At 35.0% G+C, this 26,653-nt stretch overlaps 1 protein-coding gene across 6 annotated transcripts in view; it reads left to right on the top strand.

Annotated features, from left to right (window-relative positions):
• Positions 1-24,064, top strand: part of LOC145980273 (putative phospholipid-transporting ATPase IIB) — a 155,414-nt gene extending 131,350 nt beyond the window's left edge. For all 6 annotated transcript variants that reach the window (XM_083113281.1, XM_083113280.1, XM_083113282.1 and 3 more), the window contains 8 exons: positions 243-404; positions 3,004-3,180; positions 4,967-5,137; positions 8,840-9,028; positions 9,792-10,222; positions 10,721-10,887; positions 14,007-14,210; positions 18,945-24,064. In XM_083113281.1, coding sequence (XP_082969407.1) covers positions 243-404; positions 3,004-3,180; positions 4,967-5,137; positions 8,840-9,028; positions 9,792-10,222; positions 10,721-10,887; positions 14,007-14,210; positions 18,945-19,078 — 1,635 coding nt within the window. In that variant the 3' untranslated portion in view covers positions 19,079-24,064. The remainder of the gene's footprint in view (positions 1-242; positions 405-3,003; positions 3,181-4,966; positions 5,138-8,839; positions 9,029-9,791; positions 10,223-10,720; positions 10,888-14,006; positions 14,211-18,944) is intronic.
• Positions 24,065-26,653: the final 2,589 nt, after the last annotated feature.

Raw genomic sequence — 26,653 nt, 5'->3', positions numbered from 1 at the left:
AGATATTTGGATTATCTGGTTATCCATATCAAGATATCCATATTGTTTGCATATCAAAATTATTTGTATATCCAGATTATTCATTGCATCTGAAATGGATATTGGATAATTTGAAATTTTGATTGTGTGGCCACCCATAGTTTTTGTATGCACAGAGTTACTAATTTTAATAATTACATCGATTAAAGAACCTGTTTCTATGAGTTCGTCAGGGCCTAAATTCATTTTCTCTTTTATTGCAGGTTGCTTTAGTGAAATGGACAGAGAAGGTAGGCCTGGCTCTTGTTAGACGTGATTTATCAAGCATGCAGCTAAGGCCTCCAGCAGGCCCTCCACTTGTGTATACCATACTTCAGATATTCCCTTTCACGTCTGAAACCAAGAGAATGGGAATTATTGTAAAGGTAAGAGAGCAACAGTTAGATTCACACTGTATTGTATAATACATCGGTATGTATTATGGCTAAAATATTGGTTATCGATAACTATAAATTTTATTTATTTACACCTTGTGCCAACATGTTTCTAAATAACTAACATAATTAACGTTGTCGCCTTGTATTCAAAGGGTCCCGGATTTGATACCTTGTGGAGGCACATGGCACAGTGGGTTCAGATTCCACTTTAGACTGTAGGTCCAGTCCCGATTAGCTTTTCTGTGCTTAAAGTGGACGTAAAAGAACACTTAAATTCAAATAACGAATATAAATGAATGAGTCTTTACACATACTTTATTGGTTTTTCTGGCTCATATCCAGTGTTATAACTTTGTTTCAACTGTTTGTCTTGATCAGATGAGTGTAATACGTGTGATGAAGACTGTTCAGGGTGCCAAAAATCAACAGGTAGGTCACGAAAGTCAAGAAATTATGCTTGTGGTCAAGAATTTTTGCATATTTTTACAGTATAGTGAATTTACATTGTTGATTTGATTTGATTGGATTGATTTGTTGTTTTAAGTCCACTTTATGCACAGTATGGCTAATCGGGACTGGACCTACAGTTTAAAGTGGGATCCGAACCACTTATGACTTCACCGGGAATCGAACCTGGGACCCCTTGATTACAAGGCGACGACGCTACCACTGCGCCATCGGGGAGGCCTCAAAAATTTACATTGTTGTATACCTGCACTGGTATTTGTTAAATATATTATTTGTAAATCTAAAATTGCATTGAGTTGTTGTTATGGTTTGTGTACTTTGTTTCTTAAGAATTTCATTCTTGCATATGTGAAGTTTTGTAAAAATATGAAATAAAGTAATATGGCCATTCCCCATCCAGAATGAAGCCTGAAGCATGAAGTCTTACATGCATTAATAATTAACGCAAGTCTAAATCTCTTGTTAAAATGGAGCTTCAGTTTTCATCTTGACCGACCGTGTAAGAGGGGTTTTTCATTAAATAAAAAAATCTATTTTCTTAATTTCAAAGTATAAGTAAGTATTTGGGGGGGGGGCATAAAATATTAAGAAAAATGAAAAAAGTCATGAAAAATTAAAAAAAAAATGTCTGTTATTTTGATAGACACCCTGCTGTTTGAAATAGAAATAATGTGTTAAAACTGAAGTTGTGCCAGAAAAGCAAATAATAAGTGCAAAAATCCCTTATTATGTTCTATGCTCTGCAAAACAAAGAATTTTAAGACATGTTAGATTAAGAAAGGAAAGAAATGCACAGTTTTTGCAAAACATATAACAGAAACCCAACACACTTTTTTACCTGAAAAAGTGAAATTGATTGGAACACTGGCGCTCCTACAAGTAGTTGAACCTGGTGACCAAAAGGAAAACCTAACCATGTAAGTACGTGGACATAAAATTATGGATTCATGAGTATATTAATTATACACTAATTATATATATGTATTCCAGACACTTTCATAATATTAAAACCATTTCCAATAAATAGTATATAAAATAATTGCATCAATGATGATTTCACACGCCACAGCAACTATGTATACAGGAACATCCGTATCTTCTTAATGGTTTTCATAATTACTTTTTGTAGATGCAAAATAATATAATACAGTTACTTTTAGTGGTTTTTATTTTTCCTGCGACGATTCGTCCTGGTTTCCCAGAACTTTTTCAAGCGTACGTAAGTGAAGAGTAGAGTGACTAGCCATGTAAAGTTATGTGTTGTGTGTGTGTGTGTGTTTATCTTGGCGTAAAATTCGGGAAAAATTCAATATGTCCTTTTGCCCCTGGACCCTTAATTATTGCACGTTGTTAAAGTGTTGCTTTTTACTTATTACTTGTAAAATTGAAATTCATGGAAAATTGATTAATTCTGCTGTAAATATTTGAGAAGCAAAAATATACCTCTTTGTACAGGAATAAACTTAATATTCTGGTAATGACATAAATTTTCTATTAGAAGAGATGTGTTTATTCTGTGTAATATGTTCAGTTTTTTAATTAAATTTGGGAATATGTTCCCATTTTTATAACCAAAATGTCATTCTATATATTGCTTTTTACCACTATAATGACGAGATTTAATTTAATTTACCGCTTTTGAACCCGAAATTGAGTCTGTTTTTGTACCGAAATATTGCTTTTTTATTTACCAAAAATATGTGCCTCTAGTCATACCTTCATATACTAATAAACAAAAAATACAACTGGAATATTTTGTGTAGTTTCAAGAAATGGCATGTTAATTTCTGCTTCGCGGTGCTGGTCGATATATCGACCATGAGTCCTCAGTGTAAACACCTGGCTGACATTCATGTTGACCATCCATTGGCAAAAGGTTAATTGGAAATGCAATTCAATTTGTAAGGCGGAAAAACAAAACATCACTAGTGTAATAAATCTTTATATCTGTTTACCAAGGACAACTAAATGTAGCAGCCTGAAAGAAATGGATTACATATCTGGCAACTTGCACAGTTATTACTATGTTAATAACAGTAACTGTGTGATGTAGTATCTTTTTTATACAAAACTATGAAATTATATCATTTTGCACTTAAACATGTTTGTTTACTTACAGGAAGAGCATACAGGAGAAATTCTGTTTTATCTGAAAGGCGCAGACACAGTGATGTCAGGAATTGTTCAGTATAATGATTGGCTGGAAGAAGAATGTGGAAATATGGCAAGAGAAGGCTTCAGAACATTGGTTGTGGCTAAAAAATCGCTAAGTGAAGAACAGTATCAAGATTTCGAGGTAAATATTTGTAATATTTTGTAATTGTTTCTTCTCAATAGATTAGTTAGTTGGAATATATTGGAACTAACAATAATAGATAAGGCATAACTTACACCACATGGCATCATTTCACTAAGCAATAAAGACCCGTTTTGGTATGTACTTACTTACTTCTCAAGCTATCATCACATCATGTGGCTTCCTCAGGAGATAGGACAAGAATAGTCATAATTTAAGACATGGGAAGGTAAGTTAAGGTTAAAAAAAAAAGGTGTGTAAGGGGAAATGTTTCACTTATAACACTCACTGGTCCTCGCTTCCATTCCATGTAGTACACCCTGGACTGCTTTTTGAAGACTAGTGAGGCTCTTGTAACGCCCTATAGCTAGTATAATTCTGTGTGTTGTCCTGTTTTTTGTCCTTATGTGTGCTGAATGCCCCTTTACAGCCTCAGCTTTTAACCTAAGTGAGAATATTTTAAGATTTAGTTATGTGACATTACAGTTATAAATACGGAGACACTAGTACTCACTTTATCCGCGAAACTGTTTTTTCCCTCTTTGTTCTATTAATTACATCAAGTTCCAACGAGAATGGTGGCAGCAGCCACTGAAATTAATAGAACGAAGAAGAAAAAAAAACAGTTTCGCGGATAAAGTGAGTACTAGTTTCTCCGTATTTATATACTACCGCGTCTCTCTTTTCCCCAATTATGAACTACAGTTAGGTTATTTATTATGGTAAGGGGCTGGACCCCGTATAACGTGACGGGTGCAAAATAGCTAAGTGCTGATGCATCCAAATTTTTTAAATTCAAATTCAAAGGTTAAAAAATATAAAAATAGAGGACAGTGCAGTGCCCTGTCACTCCTTTCTACTCCATGACTGGCTGTTCTATCCAATATGGATGGCCACCTGGCTTACAGGAAGTAAAGATGGCTGCACAATAATAGATTGACTTTGACTTACGCACATACGTACTCATGGTTGCATGTAATTTTTCAGTGTGTGATTTTGCACCCTTGTGACTCCCAGCCATGCTGGTGTATTTTTTTTTACCTCATCGTCTTGGTGGGAGCATGGTAGTTATTTTCATTGCTTAGTTTCATGTTGCTGTGTACATGGGCTCCCAGTTTTGTTGTCTGCTTCAGCGCCACCAAACATGTTGACCACTCCAAAGCATGAACTCTTAACTAGATCCCAGCAGCTTGCTGAGTTTGTTAGTAATAAATAAATAGATATGTCTGAAGAAATCACAAGAAAGGTGGCAAAATAAATCTCAAAAAATTATGTGGAACCATGAGTAAGTTACTAAGAGTAAACATATTATTAACAGGGATGCTTTCTTGGTATTTGTGCCAATACGGATCATGTTTTCAGCACAAAATTTTTGAAATTCTGTAATGTTTTAAATACAAGTTAATGTCTTGGAAACTACTAATGGTAGATTACTTACGTGAAATTTAGAAGATTTCGTACTTCCGCGTTGCACAATTTAATAGTTCAATCCTATTAATTTCGAAGATCCACTGTCTTCATTCACAAAAGGGTACGGCGTTTGAAGCGGAGATGGTATCGCAACCACCATGAATACTAATGGTAGAGTTTCAAATTCTGCCTCCATTCCATGGGATGAAAATAAACATTTTGGAAAGCTGAAAAAATTTATATCCTATGAGCAGTCTTTGCATCTTGGGTCAGCCAAACCTAATTGTACGAATTCCTATTAGAGAGCATTTGAAATTGTTAATTTTTAGCAATAATTCTTTCATGAGTTTTAATGTATGCTATTTTCCGATTCTAGACCAGGTACAATGCAGCAAGGATGAGTGTATCTGATCGGGCAGCTCGAGTAGCTGCAGTTGTAGAAAGCTTGGAGAGGGAGATGGAACTGCTTTGTGTAACAGGTGTAGAGGATAGGTTGCAGGATGGAGTTAGACCTACTCTTGAACTTCTACGAAATGCTGGAATAAAGGTAATGACTCTTCTCTCTTCGTTTGCCCCTTTGTCATTATATAAACAACTTTAAAATTTTTGTGTTTTGTAATACGAGGGCTGTTCAATAACTTCACTACCCTCACTCCTTGTTCAATCTTTTCATTTGTAATTTGGCCTCTTCTGTCCTTTCTTGCTTCCTTAGAGTTTCATATCATTCTCCTTAAACTTATGTAGTATCCTGTCTCCATTTGAGCTTATCCTCCCCTGCCCAGTTCTTCCACTTTCCTCGTTATTTATCTTAGATATTTAAAACTTTCCACCACTCTCAACTCTCTTGTTTTTTTCTCTTAACACCTCACTCTTTTCTGCATTGAATTTCATTCAAGATTTTCCAGTTTCCACATCCAAATTATCAAGTTGGTTGCCATACTACTTCACTATTTCTTCACATTACTGAATCATCAGCAAACAATAGTAGCAATATTGCAAAGTACTAGTAATTGTATATAATATTGTGCTATGAATTAAAATAAATTAATTGAAGGCCTCGGGTGTAAAACATTTTGGTCATTTCTGAGTTCATTAAGAAAGAAGGTTATTAGAAGCTATCTGTAGATAAATTGTTTTTGTGTTGTGTTTACCAATTTCAGAAGGCATCACTGCATCTAATTCAAATTGTATGACTTGACATATCTTTTTAGACACCCTGTGTTATTATTCTATTGCCATTATCACACATCACATAATCACCTCAATTTGCTGTGTTTTTAGCCTCTTTCTTTCCTGAGTGTCTTACACAATGCTCTTGTAGTTTTGCAACACCATCCCACTCTTGAAACAGTTTATTTTTCTGGGCATGGAGTACAGATTGGAGGGTATTGACATGCAAGACAGGTGCTGTGGAACATCATTTTTATATTTTTCAGGGGACCAAGGTGAAAAAAACTTAATATGCAGGAAACTAAAAATCTGCAAAAAATATATATTTTTCTGTGTTGGAATTGTGACGATTGACTGTATAAAGGAAATAAATGTAGAGACCAGGAATGTAAAATCACAGTTCCACTGCAGACATAACCATAATTTTTTAAAATTATAATAACGAAAAGTTTCATCTGTCTCACATAACAAGCATAGTTCTGCATATACATGGTGGGGCAGCGTTCATAGTACATTGTGAAAAGCACACCATAAACGAACAACTGGTTGTACAGTATTTATTGCTATGTCAAATACAAGACACAGGAATGCCATTTACTACGTAAGGTATTGAAGTCTGTTTGCACCATTCAATGTTTGAAGAAGACCCCGTACAAATGGCGGCCCCGCTGCTGCAGACATTCTTCCACGCAGCGTTGAAATCTGTCCATCACATGTCGTACCATATCTAGAGGAATCTGCTGCGGTCCTTCAATTCACCCAAGGTGGCACAGTGTGTTGCAAAGACTTGGTGTTTCAGGTACCCCCACAAGAAAAAATCTGCACATGAGAGATCGGGGGAACGAGGAGGCTAAGAGATGTCACCAAAGCGAGAAATTAACCTTCGGGGAAAGTTCTGTCGCAAAACACCATGCATATTCGGACCGTGTGTGCAGTTGCACCAACTTCTTGGAACTGTACATTCTCACGTCCATCATCCGTAACTATGGCAGACAGAACTCTTGCAGCATTCGTAGATAACGCTCACTAGTGACAGTCACGGTGTCGTCATAAGAAAAAAATATTTGGCCCAATAATAGGCTTACCATATTTTTTTGGGTCCAACCCAGGACATATTTGCGATCAACTCGTTACTGCTGAATTTGTTTTTTTTTTTTACAAAAATAAATTGAAATCACTTAAAAGCCTTAACATTTTATTGGAATATTAAACTATAAATTGTACAAGAAAGAATATTAACATTATTTTCTAAAATCAATCAATTTATTTTCAAAGGTTGAATTGAATAATAAATTTTCTGATGTTTAGGAAGCCTCTCTGTTCTAGGTAGCATTATCTGTTAGTTGACTCAGTTGCACTTTTCACTAGACATGACTTTTTTCAGAAATGGCTTGTTTGTTTTAATAACATCATAAAATTCACAACATGAAAGTTCTGAATTAATTTTGACATTCAGCAGATCTTTAAGAGTGGATACTAGAAGTCTACCTCTTTCTGCATACCAAATATTCCCCATAATTGAAAATACTATCTCAACTGGAGCAGATGTTCCTTGTATCAAAAACGTGTAGAAGAGTTACTTCACATGCTTGCAAGACCACCAAGATGCTCACGGAAGTACGAAAATGGAACCGCTCGGAAGTCAATATCTCGAAGAAAGAAAAGGTATAATCGATCGATCCTTGCCGGTCATAAATTCTGGTCGTGAATATTCAATACTCAAAATATTCAAAATACTTTTTTGTTCAGATTCTCAAAATCCTGGACAGCACTAAAAAACCAGGACTGTCCGGCCTAATACCGGACGTATGGTAAGCCTACCTACCCAATATTGATAATTTAGGCTACACCACACCATACAGTGACACGGGACTAACTAATGAAAAATTTCTTCGTAATCTAAGATCATAATACATTTTAAGGTATGGTAATATTATAATGGGATTCAGATACGAAACTCTCGGATCTGGATTTTCGGATCCGAAGCTTTCAGACATGGATCCGGTATTTTCGGACCTGGATCCCGATCTCGAACTTTCAGATCCAGATCCGGAACTTTTGGATCTGGATCCGGAATTTTCGGATCCGGATCCGTTTGGCCATCCTTAGTTCACATGGAGTAGCTGCGGATTCACATCACTCCAGTAACGCAGATTTTGTTTATTAACAGCACCACATAACTCAAAATGTGCCTCATCTGACATAAGTAAGGTGTGCGTCATCTGTTGACTTTCCTGCAGGAGTTGACACATGGTTCTGCAAAACCGTTTGCGTTGATTAACATCCTGAGGCTTAATTTCCTGCACTATTTGGAGTTTATACGGGTGAAATTGGGAGATCCTGATGCAAAACCCGTCTGAAGGAATGCCAGGAAATGCCCAACACTTCAGAATGTTGCTGTGCAGATCGTTTTGAGCTTTGAAGAACTGCAGCACCAACGTTTTCAATCACATCCGGTGTATGCACAGTTCTTTCGCTCCCTCCGGGCTTCCGAGTACAGGCAGAGGCTGTTGCTCAAAAGGAACTGACCTACCTGGCAATGGTTCGTTGATCTGGCACTTTCCCATGCTGTCCACAGTTGAAATGTCACCTGAATATTCACTGCGTAGCAACAAGTCATTATTTTTTAAGAACGTTTCGACAACAAAGGCACGCTGCTCATCACTCCACCCCTCCATGACAAACAACCACACACAATGGCATCTCCTACACTACTGCACGCTGCCACCTTGGTGCGCATAGATTGCATTACGTCATTGTACTATGCAAGTCAAAATGTACTATGAACGCTGCCGTCCACAATTTAATGTAGAACTCAAGTTTTAGAATGCAAAATGACTCATGACAATTTATTTAATATTTTTGGAAATCAGGCATAAATGTATACGTTTGATTTTATACGCAAATAACAAACATACTTAACCAATAATACTTCTCTGCAACAACTGAGCAATGGGTACTTGATGAGCAAGTGCCTAATTGAAACGTCAGGTTGAAAAGTTTTCAGTTGTGCAAGAGAGATTTTATAATCCTTCGTGTATTCTTACCATGTGCTGAAAGCATTTTTCTGTCCTTATAGATATGGATGCTGACTGGTGATAAGCTGGAAACTGCAACATGCATTGCTAAAAGTTCCCGTCTTGTCTCAAGAACACAGAGCCTTCACGATTTTAAGTCTGTTGTTACTCGAACTGATGCTCACTTAGAACTGAATGCCTTCCGGAAGAAACAAGACTGTGCGTTAGTTATCAAAGGTGATTCGTTGGAGGTAAGTAGTTAATACATAATGATTATCTGTTTTTAAATCTGCTAAATGTGGGCAAAAACATAGGGAACAAATTCTAAAGACTTCTAATGTTTCATTGCATAAACAGGACATGTTTAGGAGGAAGTTAACTCCGTCCCAAAATTCTAAAATGAAAATTTAATATCTGTTCAGGCAATTTACATCGAAGGATAAATAATGAATTTTCATTCTGAAGTGAGGGCCTCCCTGATGGCGCAGTGGTAGCATTGTTGCCTTGTGATCAAGGGTTCCCAGGTTCGATACCCGTTGGATGCACATAGTGGTTCGGATCCCACTTTAAACTGTAGGTCCAATCCCGATTAGCCTTAATGTGCATAAAGTGGACTTAAAACACCAAAACAATAAACAATGATTTGACACCTTGATTATAAACTATGTGTTTTGATACAGAACAGCGAAATCACAAGACAAACACTCGCTGTATGTGGACACTGAAGTGGCTCCTCCTAATTTTTGGCACAGTTAAAATTACCATTGTAAGCAAAGGGCATACAAAGCAAATAGTAGACAAAATATATTTTTACTGCTGTTGCCTTGTAATCATGGAGTCCCACATTCAATTCCCAGTGGAGACACATTGCACAGTTGTTTGCATCCCTTTTGAACTGTACATTTAGTTCTCTGCAGCCTATCTGAACATAAAATGTTTGTAAAACAAACAAAAAATTGAATTTCTGCCAGTAGTAAACATGCATTTAGAGCATTCTTGACCTTTTCGTTGCAGATTTGTCTAAAATATTATCAGCATGAATTTATGGAGTTGGCATGTGCTTGCCCAGCTGTTGTTTGTTGCCGTTGTTCACCAACACAGAAGGCAGAAGTTGTAAGACTAATTCAGCACCATACGGGGAAACGGACAGCCGCTGTTGGTGATGGTGGGAACGACGTTAGCATGATCCAGGCAGCTGATGCTGGAATCGGTATTGTGGGCCAGGAAGGAAAACAGGCTTCCCTGGCGGCAGATTTTTCTATTCCGCAGTTTAAATATCTGGCTAGGCTGCTGCTGGTCCATGGAAGACGAAGCTACAAAAGATCTGCATCACTTAGTCAATTTGTTATTCACAGAGGCCTTATCATTTCTACAATGCAAGCAGTATTTTCTTCTGTATTCTATTTCTCGTCAGTTGCGCTATATCAAGGATTCCTCATGGTTGGGTAAGCATGTAGATTAATTGAAAATTTATTTCTTTTTGGACAAACCTCATATACAGGTTTCTTTTCCAGTAAAATAAACTCTTAAATTTTGTGTTCAAAAGTTAATTTCACATTTTGCAGTTAATTTCACGACAAAATATGTTAGGAAAATGTACCTCTCGCTTTTCAAAACCATGAACAATGAACATTACAGCATGCTATTTCACATTTTGTGTTTCCGTAAAAAATGAAGTACGCATGTCTTTACTTATTTGTTAGTATGTTAAGTCATTATACAGTGGTCTGGAAAATGATTTAATAGTACCTGAAATGGAAAAATCAGGAAATTTGGTTACGCAAAATGAGTGGCAACCCTGGATGGTCAAATATTTACTGACAGTTATTGATTTAGGTGCTATATTGATGTAGATTTATTAACCACACAAACATCTCAAAATGTAGAAATACTGGATAAATTACTTTGTGTACATGATACATTTTTTGTATTTCATTTTACAGATATGCTACTGTTTACACGATGTTCCCAGTATTCTCTCTTGTTTTGGACAAAGATGTGTCTTCAAAAATTGCCCTGACATATCCAGAATTATACAAGGAACTAAGCAAAGGAAGATCATTATCTTTTAAAACATTTTTTATTTGGGTATTCGTTAGCATATACCAAGGTAAGTTTAATATCACCACATGTACGGTTACGGAACTCAGTCCTGCGTAATTCTGCTTTATACGTAAACTACGGTCAGTCCCAGCAAAATATAATTGAAAAATGTGTTAATTAAACCTTACTTGTACGTAATGCATATATACATAATTCAGTGTTACTAATGTTCATAATATACAGTTGATTTGTACGTAACCAAGCTACAATAATGTCACAGAAGTAAGTTTTCAGTTGTTACTGGTCGGCCATAGAGAACAGAAGAGGAAAAGTTACATGCTTGACCAGAAAGTAAAATTTATATGCGAAGTGGACGCTAATCCATGTGAATCTAAAACTGAAATAGCTGCAGTTTTGGGCATCGGTTTTATATCTGCACAGTCATTAGTAAAAGAAATGCTATTTTAGAAGATTTTTAAAAATTGGATACTAGAACTATAGTGTCCTCTGTAGTATTTCAGTACCAAAGTTTTCACTAATAAAGTGGCAAATGTAATATATTTAAGAATCAAACTTTTTAGATTCGTTAATTTACCACTTTATGACAGAAATAACTGTCATAAAATAGATACAAGGCTCATTCAATATATAACCAGAAATATGTTGTAACAAATATTTATTACAAGCACCAAAAGAACTACAGTACTTTGTTTAAACATAATCCCCCGTAGTTCAATACACCTATGCCAGCGCTTGATAAGGGCACTGATTCCACAGGAAAAAAATATTTTGGATGTGTGTGTAACCACTCGTGCACCGCTGACTGAACTTTGTTGTCATTCTGGAACCTCGATCCACTTAGTCCATCTTTCAGTGGGCCAAAGGTGTGGAAATCTGAAGGTGCAAGATCGGGCAAAATGGAGGGTGGGGTAAGCACTTTAGGTCCTCGATGGTAAACAATGGGACACTGGCAGTGTGTGGTCTCGCATTGTCATGGAACAAAAGTACACCAGTAGACATTAGACCATGTCGTCTGCAGGATGGCTGGTTTCAGTTTTTTTGTGCAAAATGTTGGAGTAGGTGGTACTGTTTACATTATGACCTGTAAGCATGTAATGTTCAAGAATTGGTCCCTTGTGGTCCCAAAACATAGTTAACATGACCTTTCTGGCACTCTGTTGAGCATGTACTTTCTTTGGTCTGGGAGACAAAGGATTTTGCCATTCCATTGTTGTCCTGTTACGTTCTGGTTCATAGAAATGAACCCAACTTTCACCTCCAGTGACGATACGATGAAGAAATGCCTCACCGTCAGCTTCATAATGGCGCAAAAGCTCCCTGCACACATCAACACGTCTCTCCTTCATTTCGAGTGTCAAACATTGCAAAACCTACCTCGCAGACACTTTCCTGAACCTCATTATGTCATGACTGATATGGTGGGCTGATCCTACACTTATTTCCATCTGGGAAGCAATTTCACTTATAGTAATATGCTGGTTCTCCACATCAAGTCCTCCACTTGAGCAATGTTGCTTTCCGTGACTGCAGTGACAGAGCAACCTGGATGCGGAGAATCTTCCAACACTGGTGATGCCCTGTTTGAACTTCTCAGCCCACTCATACACTTGTGATCGACTCATACAGTTGTCACCGTACTGAACTGTCATGCGGTGATGAATTTCTATCGGTTTCACGCCTTCACTCAACAAAAATCTCACGACACTTCGCTGCTCCAGCTTGAAGCACTACTGTAAGGATGCCGCCATCTTGTGTAACTGTTTCCCAGCATCCCGTGTGTGAGGCAGGTGTGCCAGCCCCAGCTATGAATAGCTTACAGATGTCTTCACTAAATAAAAAACATATAACAATCACAGTCGTATTTTAGATTTTTTACTCTACTCTTCTGGTTATTTATTGAATGCACCTTGTACAATTACAGTATTTTAATAATGATACGACATGGTATCTAAATCTGATTTGTAAGTAATTCTCAGTTATATGTATTATTTTCTCTTCACCTTGATAGATGTATAACTCAGGTTCAACTGTACTTATTCTTAGAATTAAAGTTAATGCTGGGGATCCTCAAATACTTGGGAAATTTTGAAAATCCAGTTATGTATCCTCCTTTATTTTCACCAGTTGATTACAATTATTTGTGTTGATAACTCAGCTTTTATCTTTAAAACTAATGTAATTTGGGCAATAATTAACTAATTGTGTAGTTCATTAATACCACAGTCTCAATTATTTTAAATTTTTGAAACATATACTGAAAGTCTTCTGAAATCTAACTGCCATCTTGTTTTCCTATCTATTATGAGATACTTCATCTTTGTTGTTGTTACCCTACTCTTACCTGTGTTTTAGAGTTTTGTATTAGGGATTGCCCCACATGAAATTTTGATGACACTTATAAAAAGTACCAATATAAAAGTTACAGATATCAATATTCTACAAATACAATATAACATTGCAAATATTCTATGAAGAACCTGAATGGGCCAGTAACCAACTGACTGCAATGGATTTGCTTTAGGAAAATCAATTGCACATGTAGACATTTATCTTGTATAAACCAAGGAGTACATATGTATATATGAAGTATACTAAAAAACTAATCACAAAATTGCCCTTCATTATAGGCTATTTATAAAAATATTGGATCATTAAAGGTATTAGTAATTTTACTTGTACACTTGTTTATATTGGCTGATATCGATAATGTACTGATTAACATATACAGTGGAATCCCGATTTTATGATTCTGCATTATACATTCAATCTTCATGGTCCCAACATTGCAAAATGTTTTAAAATTTTCCGTGATTTCCCACATTTTAAGTTTTTTCAGCTTGGTCCCCTGATAAACAGAAAATCAAGGTTATTCTTAAATTAGGTCTTCTTCTCTCTAAATCTTCCTCAACCATTTATTATTGTTTACAGATCTATTCACATGATCTAGTTGCATTAAACTTGTAGTAATTTCTCTCCAAAAGCAACTTCAAATTGCTTCAATACTCATAGTATCATGTCTGAATATTGACATTGCTATCATTATTGGTTCACAGTGGTATTGGTCATCCTAAATAAGCTGATAATTGAATCGTAAATTCCACAGACATGAAAAGTAAGTACTCAAGAGGGTATCTAATATGGTACATATTTTTTTTCAATTTGCAGGTGGTGTCTTGATGTATGGCGCTTTGCTTCTCTTTGAAGATGAGTTTATTCATATTGTAGCAATCAGCTTTACGTCTTTAATTTTGACTGAACTCATAATGGTTGCATTGAACGTGCGAACCTGGCATCACATTATGGTAATTGCTGAACTTTTGAGCTTGGCCCTCTACATCCTGTCTCTGGTTGTGCTCAAAGACTTTTTTGGTAAGTTTGTTGCAATTTTTATAAAATCAAAAAAGTTCACTTTGTGCAAGTGTGCAAGTAAGAGGTTTTTCTGCATGTGAAGTTGTATTTTTACTATGTCCCTGATGCTATGAAATTGTTAACTGATTTTCTCAGCATGGAAGATCATTAGATAGATCGTAGCAAGAAGTGGCTGCGTATCCTGGCAGATTTATGTGGTTATAAAACAATAATTTTGCAGTGGGAGCTTAAATTTATATAGATAGTGCCATTATTATGAGTACTAGAGTATTGCATTGGACCACTTTTGTTCGAAAATGCTCAACCGAATTTCACACGCTCGACCATGATACGCTCCATCGTAGCACACTTGTAGTGAAATGATTGGCAACGTCCCGTATTTCAGAGCCTAATAAGCAGCACTGTCAACCTAAAAGCTATACATGGGAGGAAACCACTCTATGCAATTACAATTGTAAATAGTAATTCTGTATATTATTATGTAAGGCTCAAGTACAATATATGTATGAAAGTATGCAATATCTACAGACCGAAACGTAAAATGTATACACATGCTGACAGAGCTGCCTAAGAAATTACAAATATCGTATCACAGTGCAACAATACGTGTACATCATTGTTCACTTGCCGAAAAGGATACTATTATTCTGCCAAATAATAAAATGCAGTTATAACATTCAATCGAACATCATTTCAATGTGACAATAATCGTAGAAACATAAAATGTCAGCCTAAGCAGTTTCAGCCCATAATCTTCTTATTTCATTTTCACATATCTCGGTAACATATACAAAACTGCATTTTAACATGGATATGATGACTGCGTTCACTTATTTTTCAATTTCATTTCGTCTTACTTCACGATCCATATTTGATGACCCATGACCATAGACAAATGACGGAAATACGTGCACTAATAGGGTTGGAGAGTTCAAGTGTATTCCGCTCATTTGAGCATTTGTTGCTCGAGCGTAAGACCTATCAATTTTGCATGCCATCTATCGTTGCCTGTGCAAACTATTTGCTGCTCGAGCGAAAAACTCTTATTGCAACACTAATGAGTACCTAAAGTCATGAAAACACAGAGGTCAGAATTCAGTAAAAGGTTTATTAAAACAAGATGCCTAAGTATTACAAAAACGGATATAAGAAACTTCAACAATCCAGTAAAGGGCCTTCCCAGTGGGAAAAAGGTAATGATACCTCCTTACAATCAAGAAGTCCCAGGTTCGTTGTCCAGTGTAGGAACATTGCACAGCTGTTGAGATCCCACTTTAATCTGTTGGTCCAGTCCTGATTAGCCTATCTGAGCATGAAGTGAACTTGAGCGACAACATAGTGAAATCTTTTAACGAATAACTGTAAACATTTTAAGCTTGATATCAATTAACAAATAGATTGAGTTAACAAAGCTATGAATTTAATTTATTTCTCTAAATCTGCAAAAAATTCCCCTTAAAATTAATGTGTGCAAGAATCATAAAAATATTCCCTCGCTTAGAACAAGGATTTCCCATGCAAGAGAAATATATTGAAGTAGGTACTCTGCATACTCTAACGTACCCATTATAATTATTAACAAACAAAAATATAAATTCATAATCTGATTTTTTTTTATATATAACTTGGAAGTGAAGAAAGCAATGAAACGGTCTTTTGAGATTTGCAAACAACACAAATGTTAACTTCTACTTGTTATCAAATTCAAATTACTATAGGATTTGTAGAATGTAAACAGGTGTAATTTCTAAATGTTTCTTTATTCTCCTAAACAGTAAACAAATTCAGCTCTATTATTATTATTTTTTTTTAATATTTTGAGTTCACTTTTGGAAATTTTCCATTACCGTTATAAATACCGAGTACAGAATATGTTTTGTAATGTTTGTATGTTTTCTGTATCACGTAAATCATTAAATCAATAATAAACATGCCATTAATACATTTTTGCACTATTGTTAGCCAAATATGGTCGAGTCGGCCATATATTAGAATGTATTGCATGGTTATTTATACTGTTACAGATAGAGCCTTCTTTAGGAAGGCCACTCTGGAACGGGAATTAATTACTTTTAATCTGATTTTGTATTAATTAATGAATGAGATGTTCTTTAGATCGCGTTTCAAAATGTGAGGCTTCATCTTAGTTGGATTAATGGCTTTCCTGAATAAAAGGGCCTGCCGCATAAATTATTTGTAGTTTTTTCTGCCTGTACTTTTACCAAACAAGGTGCCTATGGCTGCCAAAAAAAGGCCAAGATGGATCCAGTTGAAGGGCGAAGAGAACTTCTCCGGCCTCGGTGATGACTGCAATATTTGTTCTTTTTGTGTCTTCTTTATGTTTCTCTCTTTCTTCTTTGTTTGTTATTGTACAAACATTTAGTAGGTAGAATGTATTTAGTATGTATATGTATCCATCGGGGTTAGGTGGGGTCAGGCTGAACCTCGCCCTTTAATAAAGGAAAATTGAATTGAATTGAATTGTATATGAATATGTGACGTCACTATAGACAATAATTTCCCTTTGTGGAGGTTTCTGCAGAGCTTTGGTGTTAGAAAAGGGAGCAATATATTTTCTTTTTTTTAAAAATCGTTGTTGGGATATTATGGAAATGCTAATGCATTGTGCTTCTATGAAAACTGCTTACCTTATTTTTAATACCACCATTTGTCATTAAGCGAATTAATATGGTATTCTTAGAGGCAACCATATTTTGTTTTTGATGTTTATAATGTTCATTTATCATGTTTTTGAAACTTGCAAGGTGAATTTTCCCACCACATTCTGTCACTAAATGAGCTGCAAAAGAGACTAAACATGAATTTAGAGTTTATTTACCTACATGACACTTTCTGAAATCTGAATTATCCTGAGAGTTATGCAAAATCTGGAAAATTGTTTAATTCTGCTGTAAATATTTGAGAATCAAAAATTGACTCGTTTACAATGGAATAAATGTAACACACTGACAAATACATACACTGTACATGCACTATTAGAAGGGAAATCTTTAGTGGTTGTAGTAAGTGTAGTAGTTATAAAAATCAAATGTAGGGTTATATTCACCATTTTTACTCCAAAATGCCTATTTATATACTGCTTTCGATCCTGAAATGTGCGCAGTTTTTGTACCAAAATATTGATATTTTATTCACCATAAATATGTGATAAGGTAAAAAAAAAAAAAAAGCACATTTAGGGGATGTGGGGCCACACACATTCTCCATCTCGGCCGCTTTTGGAGGTGATGTGATTAGCACCATTCTCTGACTGCCTTCCCCCCCCACTAATATTTTAAAAGGAAAGCAAAGGAACGAAATATGTCTACGTCTACTAAGAAGTGAAGCTCATATTGGAGGGAATATAAAAAGCACTAATATTGGAAGTACTAGGAATTTAACAATAAAATTAGGACCACTAATTTAGGAGTTTAGCACGTGCAATTTGTACTCTCGTTCATTGTTATTTCGACTTTCGTGCTTTGGCCAGTCTTTCTTTTAGTGCATTTATAACAATAGTTTTTTTTTTTTAATTGTAGCCAGCAGGTTGCTGCTTGTGTATAAAGTGCAGTACCCTGTGTGCCTGCACACGTAAGATAATGAATACGGTCACATATTTGTGTGGAATAATTGATAAAGATTTTGGTACAAAAACTGGGCACATTATAAGAGGGCATTTCAGTGTAACGTAAATTTGATTAAGAAGCAACACTCGATACACAAAATAAGCATTTCCCTTGTAGTAGTACATTTATGTAGTAATCCTTATCAGATGAATAATAGTTTTTCTTGTATGTACGCATTGCTCGCATTGTAGAATTATTTTCCTGTAGTTTACGGTTATTACAAGCATAAGAAAACAGTTTTTCTGTGTAATGTTTCAGGAGAACACACATTTATTTTCAGTTATAACAATGGTTAGCAATTTTTTAAACAAAAAGAACTTAGCAACTTAACTGTGAAAAGAAGCAGTCTGTTTTATTTTTATTTCAGATAAAAAAAATGATCACATTATTTTTTATTTAAAATTATGAATCCCAAATAAATAATAATAAATAAAATAATTAAATAATGAAAATGGTAACATAGATCCAGTATGGAGTTTTCTTTTTCACAAATGGAGTAAGCCACCATCTTTAAAATTTAATGTAACAGAAAACATCAAGAGACTTTGTGAAAACAATGATGACTTTGAATTACCTGATGATATTTGGGATTCATAATTTTAAATAAAAGATAATGTGATTTTTATCTGAAATAAAAATAAAACAGACTGCTTCTTTTCACAGTTAAGTTGCTGTATTACAACAATGTAGCATTGACAACATCCATTATATAAGGGATTCTTTTTGTTTAAAAAATTGCTAACCATTGTTATAACTGTATCTTTAGTCAAAATGAAAATAAATGTCTGATGAAGGGAGTGTGTGTTCTCCTCAAACGTCACAATGAAAAACTGTTTTCTTATGCTTGTAATAACCGTAAACTTCAGGAAAATAATCCTTATCAGAGTATTAAGTTTATTCCTGTGTAAAGGAGTCCATTTTTTGCTTATTTTGTTTATTTTGCATACTGCAGTTCATTTCCTTTTTGCACAAAATATCGTTTTTGTGATGCAGTCTATCAGTAGTAATTTCTTACGCTTTTCTTTTCTGTAAAATTCACTGAATTGGACACAGATATTTTGAATCATACTCAACCACACAATACACAGACATTTCTTCTCAATTTCAGATGCTGATTTTATAAAGACAACAGATTTCTTGTGGAAAGTACTGGTGATAACATTGATAAGTTGCATGCCGCTCTACATCCTAAAGTTTCTTCGCAAGAGGATCTCTCCTCCGAGTTATTCAAAACTGCAATAGTGAGTAGAGTGTCACGTAATGGTTGTGATAAATGACTGTGTAAGTGTGAGAGTTCTTAAAAATGTGGGCGAGAGTTATTTTTACCAGATTTACAGTTTTAAAAAAAATAATGCTAGCAAACTAAGACATTTCTAGGAAGCTGCTATTTCCATAACTAATATTTATTGTAGGAAATTAGTGTAAGATCAATGAAAAATAATTGTATTTGGCGATAATAATTCAGTTATGCTCTCTTTCTCTCTGTACCTTTGAAATAGAACTTGGATTGCAGCAAGATTGTCACTTCAAAACAATAATCATTTTCTTGCACAGTATTATTTTTTGAGCAATACATATACATGAGGATGGATAACACGTTGCAGTGAATGAAGTCTGTACGTGAGGTTATATATCGCTGTTGTGATACAATAGTTACCACTTTCTATGCATATTTTTCACATGTACTTGGTATAGTCACAGTCACTTCTGGGTTGTAACAAAACCATTGACTCTCAATGGAATTCTTACAACCCAGATGTGTCCCTGACTGTACAATTATTATTATTATTATTATTATTATTACTTTGCATGAATTAAGATTTTACATTTTCAAAGAATGAAAATAGGCATATTCACTAAATGCTTTTTTTTATTATGTTAATACTGAACCTGTACAAATAGGACTATGTGGCGTATCACTATAATTTCTGTGGAAATAGAGGATTGTACACTTTGCAGGAAAACATGGTGTGGTAAATGTGATGAAAATATATTAAAAAGTTTTGTGTTTCTGTGGAAATATTAACTTATTTTCCATACTATTTTGAGAAGAATAGTTGCAGGGTTTGCATAATTCTCTGCAAAGTGGTTTCAACAATGGTTTTGTTCTTCCATTTGTGTTTGATAAACTTATATGTCTTCCCATTTCACTTTTAGGTTATAAATTCTAAAGACCAGATCTGAGCAAATTTCAAAATATCTTGAGCTATTTTCAGTGCTACTGTTTCGATTTTCTTAACATTTTAAGTCTATATATGCACAACTTCATCAGAGGTAGGATACTATAAGAGAGTTTGAAAAAAGGAAATGCATATGGTCTCAATTCGAAATGTCTGATGCTATTAATAAACTGAGTGTTCTGTTTAAGTGGAATGTTAGGAATAGCAACAATAATTTCTTGCAATATTGGTTCTTAACTTCATTGATTCCGAATGTTTTATCATCATGGGTGCCCGCATGATTTTTTCTCAGGGGGAGGCAGTTATAGAAACTTTTATTATTATTATTATTATTATTATTATTATTATTATTATTATTATTACCATTACCATTACCACTACTACTACTCATGTTTTTTTTAAAAAATTACATACATTTGTAATTTCCATATTCTGTGCATTTACCTAGGTATATAGAATTTGCATAACTGGATATTTAACATAATAATTCATGTAGAACAAAAAACTGTTTTTTATAGTTAATCAGTGTAAAAGACTACTTCAAATAATAATGGTTGCTGTAACTTACTTCTTGTAAGTCACAGAAAACAATATTTTTTTGTTAAACTATTGCTACGAGTTCACCATTCGAATTTCATTAACTCTTTCCAGAAATCTCTGCCGCCTGGCCCCTCCCTGCAGGTGCCCTTGTATATCATAATTAAACAATCTTCCTTGATTTCAAATTATATAATGGATGGTATTTAGCAAACAACTTCCCCCACAATTCACTGCGCAAAATCATGCCCATCGCCATATTTTTGGCAAACAGATCAGATCCTGAGTTGAAAACGTGCCGGGTAAGCATTGTGCGTATGACCTTTGTAATTATTTTTTTCCGAACTGCGAACAGCAACTGTGAAAAGTGTAAAGTGGTTAAATGCATGGGGAAGGAAAGATGTACATGTAGATAGAATTCCAAACATCATTATGTGTGCAGCAAGAATTTTGTAGGTGGCTATGAAGATCCAGATCGTATAAGTTTTGTATTCAAGTGAACAGATGAGCAATTTTAATTCATTGTAGGCAATGTTATTTTTTCACTAAAACATAAAATATCGCAAATTTTCTTGCTGTAAGAAGTCTTTTCATATTCTTTTCTTAATAACTGCAAATCTGTTTGCCCGACTTTCTGCTTATTCAACTGTTTCTTCCCAAAGTGATGATGTCCATTGTATGATCATATTGAGATAAAATTATTGTATGTCCTCAACAACATATTAGTAATTATTGAGCTCTTCTACTCTTGTGATGCCAACACTAATAATAAGTTGGAGTCAACTATATTGTAGTTTTAGCGCACTGTTGCATGTTACTGATATTGCCACAGTCGTAAAGAATATACATATGATAAATCACACTGAATTTTAAGATTATTAAATTTTATTTTTTAACATTTTTTCTAGCAAGTGTTATAGTGCACACTATTCCTTCTGGTTAATATGGATAACATATATATCGAAGTTTTCCCCATAGTGTAAACAGATCATGGTTAATGCATATTTATATTCTTAGTTTGCAGTCCTCATAGAAATGTGCAAGTATGTCTATTGTGTTGCCTGATGGATTTGTTGCAAACAGTTGCAGCAGTTGATAACTTGGCCAACTGACTGTAACAGAAGCACTATTTATTTTGTATTCTTACAAAAAGAAATCCGGTCTGTACTGTACACAGTGACAAAGTTATTATTTTAAAAATAAGAGTTGAAAATGATCAGCTGACCAAGACATTTACGTTGCCTGTGTATATGTGTTTAAAGGGTTATGACAACAGGAAGTAATGAAAATCAGTTTTCTGACAAAATTTATTACACACAAACGGGTAATATCAACTGTTCTACAATTATCAACCTAACCTGTAGTACGACAAACTAATGTTACTTACAACTTTTCTGACCTCACATGTATCATGCTTTCACACATGCCCAACAAACCATAAGCCACTGCACTGCACACACACTGATTGTCTAGCAAACTGCTATCCTAGTTATCAACATTTCCTTCTTTTATCTTGGCTTGAGAGCCACGAGGAGTCAACAGTCTACTATCACTCTGACTTGTCTGCTATATACTAACAGACTTTGTCTGTTTTACGAATGACTCTGTACACACAAATACATGATACACAACTCGTAGGGTTTACCTCGTACTAGCTACAATATAATGTAATTAAAAATAACATTCAGTAGTTTTAAAATGGAGAGTGACTTCTCAGACACCGTGCACGCAGACACTTATGACAGGTAAAATGTTAGGTCAGCCTTCTAGAATGATATATGCTTTCCAATAATGAATAATTGTTTTTTTTTATGCCACAACTATATATAGTCATTTTTTCTATAGTAACGTCAATTATTGCTTATTGCTAAATATTGGAGACTTATTTGCATTTAGTCTTATATTTCCTGACCTGTCATTTGTGCACATTACCTTTACAAAATTGTCCACATAGCCACAAACATAATGTTAATTAATAGTTATATAAAGTAAGATACTCTGTATCAGTTACCACCAACACCAATACTTGAAAGTTGTATCAATTCAAAACATTCAGAGTATATAGAAATTCTAATCCATACATTTTCAATTGGAACTGTACCATGCCAATCCAAAATTTCACATGAGACAGTCATTCAATCACAAAATGAATTTCTTTCCACAAAGTTGTTGCAAAAGTAATGAAAAATATTAATTTTGCGTAATTTCCAGGATTAAGACTCCTCCTCCTCCTCGAAAGTGTCTCGGTGCAATTTTATGGATCACGAAAAATCTGCAACTCGGGGAAAGTATCGACTGAATTTCCAATACATTTTTATTGGCTGAGCCCAAATATAAGATATATTAGAGCTGTGATATTGTTTTCCTCTTGGAAGATCAAGTTTACAGCATAGTAATATCAGAGAAACATTTGAAGAACATTTTGTATAATTGTGCTGCACTCAGGATGATTGTGTGTAATAATATCTCCTATTGGAAGACTAATATTGTAAATTAATTATCTCTATTGGTAATTTTCAAATTTAGAATTTAAGTGCAGGTAGAATTTGCTAGTGTCGTATCATTTTAATAACTATTGAATAGCACAAGTAATAAATTTCCTTGTGTTATTTAGAAGCCTCTACCTCTGATGAAGGTGTATATTGAAGTGTAAGGAATTAGAAAATGCAGCAAACAAATAGTTTAATAAAAACACTATTTCACTGTCCATTCTACGAGTCAAGATTATTAAATTTTTAGAGAGATGGATATTATTTCCTTATTTTTTGTTATACAGAAAAAATCTGTTCATAAGTAAAACAGTCATTCAGAAATGTACATAATGTAAAATGTTTAATGTTATATATTTAGACATTGTTATGAATGTATTCATTGTGAAATCACATAATGCGCATTTCCTTTTCCAAGAAAGTGATTTTGTGAATGTAAGATGTTGTGTTTGACATAATTATTTACTGTTGTCTCAGACTAATTAGTCATTTATTTGTCAGTGATAGGATACGAAAGAAAAGGTCTTTACATATGCACTTAACTTTCCTATGTGTGTTCATTTTGTATTATTTAATTTATGCTTCTAAGCAAAAGGAAAGCATTCCAGACCATGTGTATGTGTGATTGCTATGTAATACTTCTTTGCTAGTCAATATCCTGCTTTTGTTAGATTTATTTTTTCTTGATTAATTAATGCATATATTTATTTGAAACAAGAGTTTGTGAATATGTTGTGTTTTGGGTTCTTCTGTACACGTGCAAAAGAGAACAACTTCACCAATTTATGTTTGTGCTTCGAAGTACTGTTTCATTTGAGCTTGTTTATGAAATCAATTGTGTAATACTGTATACAATATGATAGTAACTGGTTAATGTATAATTACACCACTTTTGAGACTTTGCAACGTATGTAACAAATTCCTTTGCACTGAAGAAAAACTTGTAATGTACCTATGCTATTGATTTCTGTACAAAAAATGTTCACAATTTGAAACATGGAAATACTACATTTTTTACCAGACACTTTTTATTTATTTTAGAAACGATAAGCCAAGTGTCTTTGAAATGTCTATGCTATATAGACATGTTATCCATAGTAGGGCCATGTTCAAAATATGTTAACTGATTCAATGTAAGCCCACCAATAGAGTACAATTTTTAATTTACAAGTGAGTCAAAAATTTTGTGTAAAATTTTTAGTGCAAAAATAATTGCAACTTTTGTTTTTCTGTGATTTGGAGAAGGAATTTATTATTTCATTTCAGTAAAATGCACTGAACTGTCTTGTAAGTTTAAAATTGAATAATTCTAATTGGATTTGTGTTCACACGTAGTAAGTTAAAACATCACAGTGATAACCTCAAATGGGATATATTTTCAGTTGTAGATTAATTGGTAATTTCAAACCCTCCAGAAAAAGAAACTCTCTCTTCATAACAACTTTTCTCCTGAGATTTTGGCCTATGTATGGGACTGGTGGTCACCCACCATCGTGAGGAGATTGTGAAGGTATGAGTGAGTAGCATAATCCTGTCATGAAAACCTACAAAAACTGAGCATTTGTGGTGCTGACCACACATCACCCTGTAACTTGTTGATCACCCACGTCTGCTGAGGCATGTGGGAGTGAGGCTGACTGTCGGTAGGTAGGCCTTGGTCTTCAAGGGCTGTTGCACCATTGTTTATTATTATTATTACAGTATATTTACTGAGGATGTAATAAGTCTACCTACTTCATTTGATATTTAGGTGACAACACTGAGACCAAAATAGCTTCTGAAGTACAGAACCAATGTAGATTTCAAACACAGAGGGGAGGCATATAATAAAATTATGTATTTCATTAATTGTAAGAATTTACACTGCCACCGAAAAGAAATCTTCCACACCTCAAACCTCATGGGGTGTATAAAATTTTTACATCCTTATTTCTTAGAATTTATGGTTATTTTAAAAACAGATAATTCAGAAATATATAAAGCTCTAGACCTCGTACCGGGCTCATTTCGAATGGGATGGAACGGAAAATCAGAAGTTTGTCATGCGATTTGAAGGCAGGATCTCCCCCTTCTTGAACCATCTTAACTCTGTTTATAGAAGATCATTATTCCAACCCACTGGATATGTATACAGGGTGTCCGGCTTAGACCTTTAACATTACAAAGGAGCATAATTTTGCAGAGAAACCCAATTTTATTACCAAAATTTACATTTTGGTAGAAAAACTCATGCATTTTGTTTGTACCAGCACCAGCACTTCACACAACCCCGATATGAGCCCCCCTGTGGCACGGCAGATGTCGAACCGATATTCCAATTCCGTCCAGGTATTCACTAGCAATTGAGGGGTCACATTGATAATTGCCTGACAAATTCTGTTACGCGGATCTTCCAAGTTCTCGACGGGCATACTGCAGACTTGGTCCTTGATGAACCCCTAAAAGAAAAAGTCTAGGGGGAAAAGATCCGGTGAGCACGGAGGCCAAGTAAGTGGTTTAGAACCTCTTCCTATCCATCTTCTAGGAAAATGCTCATCGAGAAATTCTCGTACAATGATAGCAAAATGTGACGGGGCTCCGTCTTGTTGGAAAATGGTTTCCGGAGGCATTTGAGGCACAGCGTAATGCTGAAGCATGTCTAAATAATTCGTTCCTCTCACTGTTTCTTTAGCAAAGAAGAACAGGCCTATTATCTTCTCTTTCATTAAACCACACCACACATTAACTTTTGACGAGTCTCTCATAATTTCACAAAACTCATGAGGATTGTCACTTCTCCAAATACGGCAATTTTTGCTTGTTAACTTTGCCACACGTGTGGAATGCAGCACACCTTGTCCAGAAAAGCATTGTTGTTGTTAATATTTTGCCCGAAAACGTCTGTCTTTAGGCTTATCATCAGGATAAATTCCTTGATGTAACTGGATCTTGTACGCCCGTAGACGTAACCTTTTGTGCACAACGTCATGTATAGTACAACGAGGAATGTTGAGCTCTAAACTTGCACGTCTTATTGATTTTCTTGGACTTCTTGTGAATGCAGTGCGAATCACTTCAATGTTTTCCTCTGATACCTTCCGCTTCGCGTAATTCACGCCCACTGACACAACAAATCCAGTTTCTCTTAGTTGTTTATTGCACTTAGCAATACTCAAATAGGAAGGAACATTGTCGTGACGTTGAAGATTGAATTCATGCCGAAAAGCACGTTGAACAAGCTTCACAGATTTTTGTTTTCTGCCACTGAAAGAAAGCAGAACACTTTCTGCTGAACCGTCAACTCAGCCATCTTGGAATTTATGAGTTACACGTGCATGCGCGTCACGTGAACTCGAAGTGCTGGTGATTCTCGCAAATGGCCACAATTGCCAGTCCATTACAAACAATAAGTTTAATTTGAAATTGAATGTAATTAAAGTTATACTGTTTTGTAATGTTAAAGGTCTAAGCCGGACACCCTGTATTATCAAATATATCGTACTTATGATGTTCCAGTTCAGTTCAATGAAGTTTACAGCCCCATAGCTATATACATAATTTTCGTAATAGTTTGTGGTGGAGTGATTGTTGGCCTCTGTGGCGGAGTGGTTATAACAGCATGTTATGATGCC

The sequence above is a fragment of the Lepisma saccharinum genome, chromosome 27, assembly GCF_977018435.1.
Source record: "Lepisma saccharinum chromosome 27, izLepSacc3.1, whole genome shotgun sequence".
NCBI classification, from domain to species: Eukaryota; Metazoa; Arthropoda; class Insecta; order Zygentoma; family Lepismatidae; genus Lepisma; species Lepisma saccharinum.
This window is presented reverse-complemented; position numbering and strand designations above follow the sequence as displayed.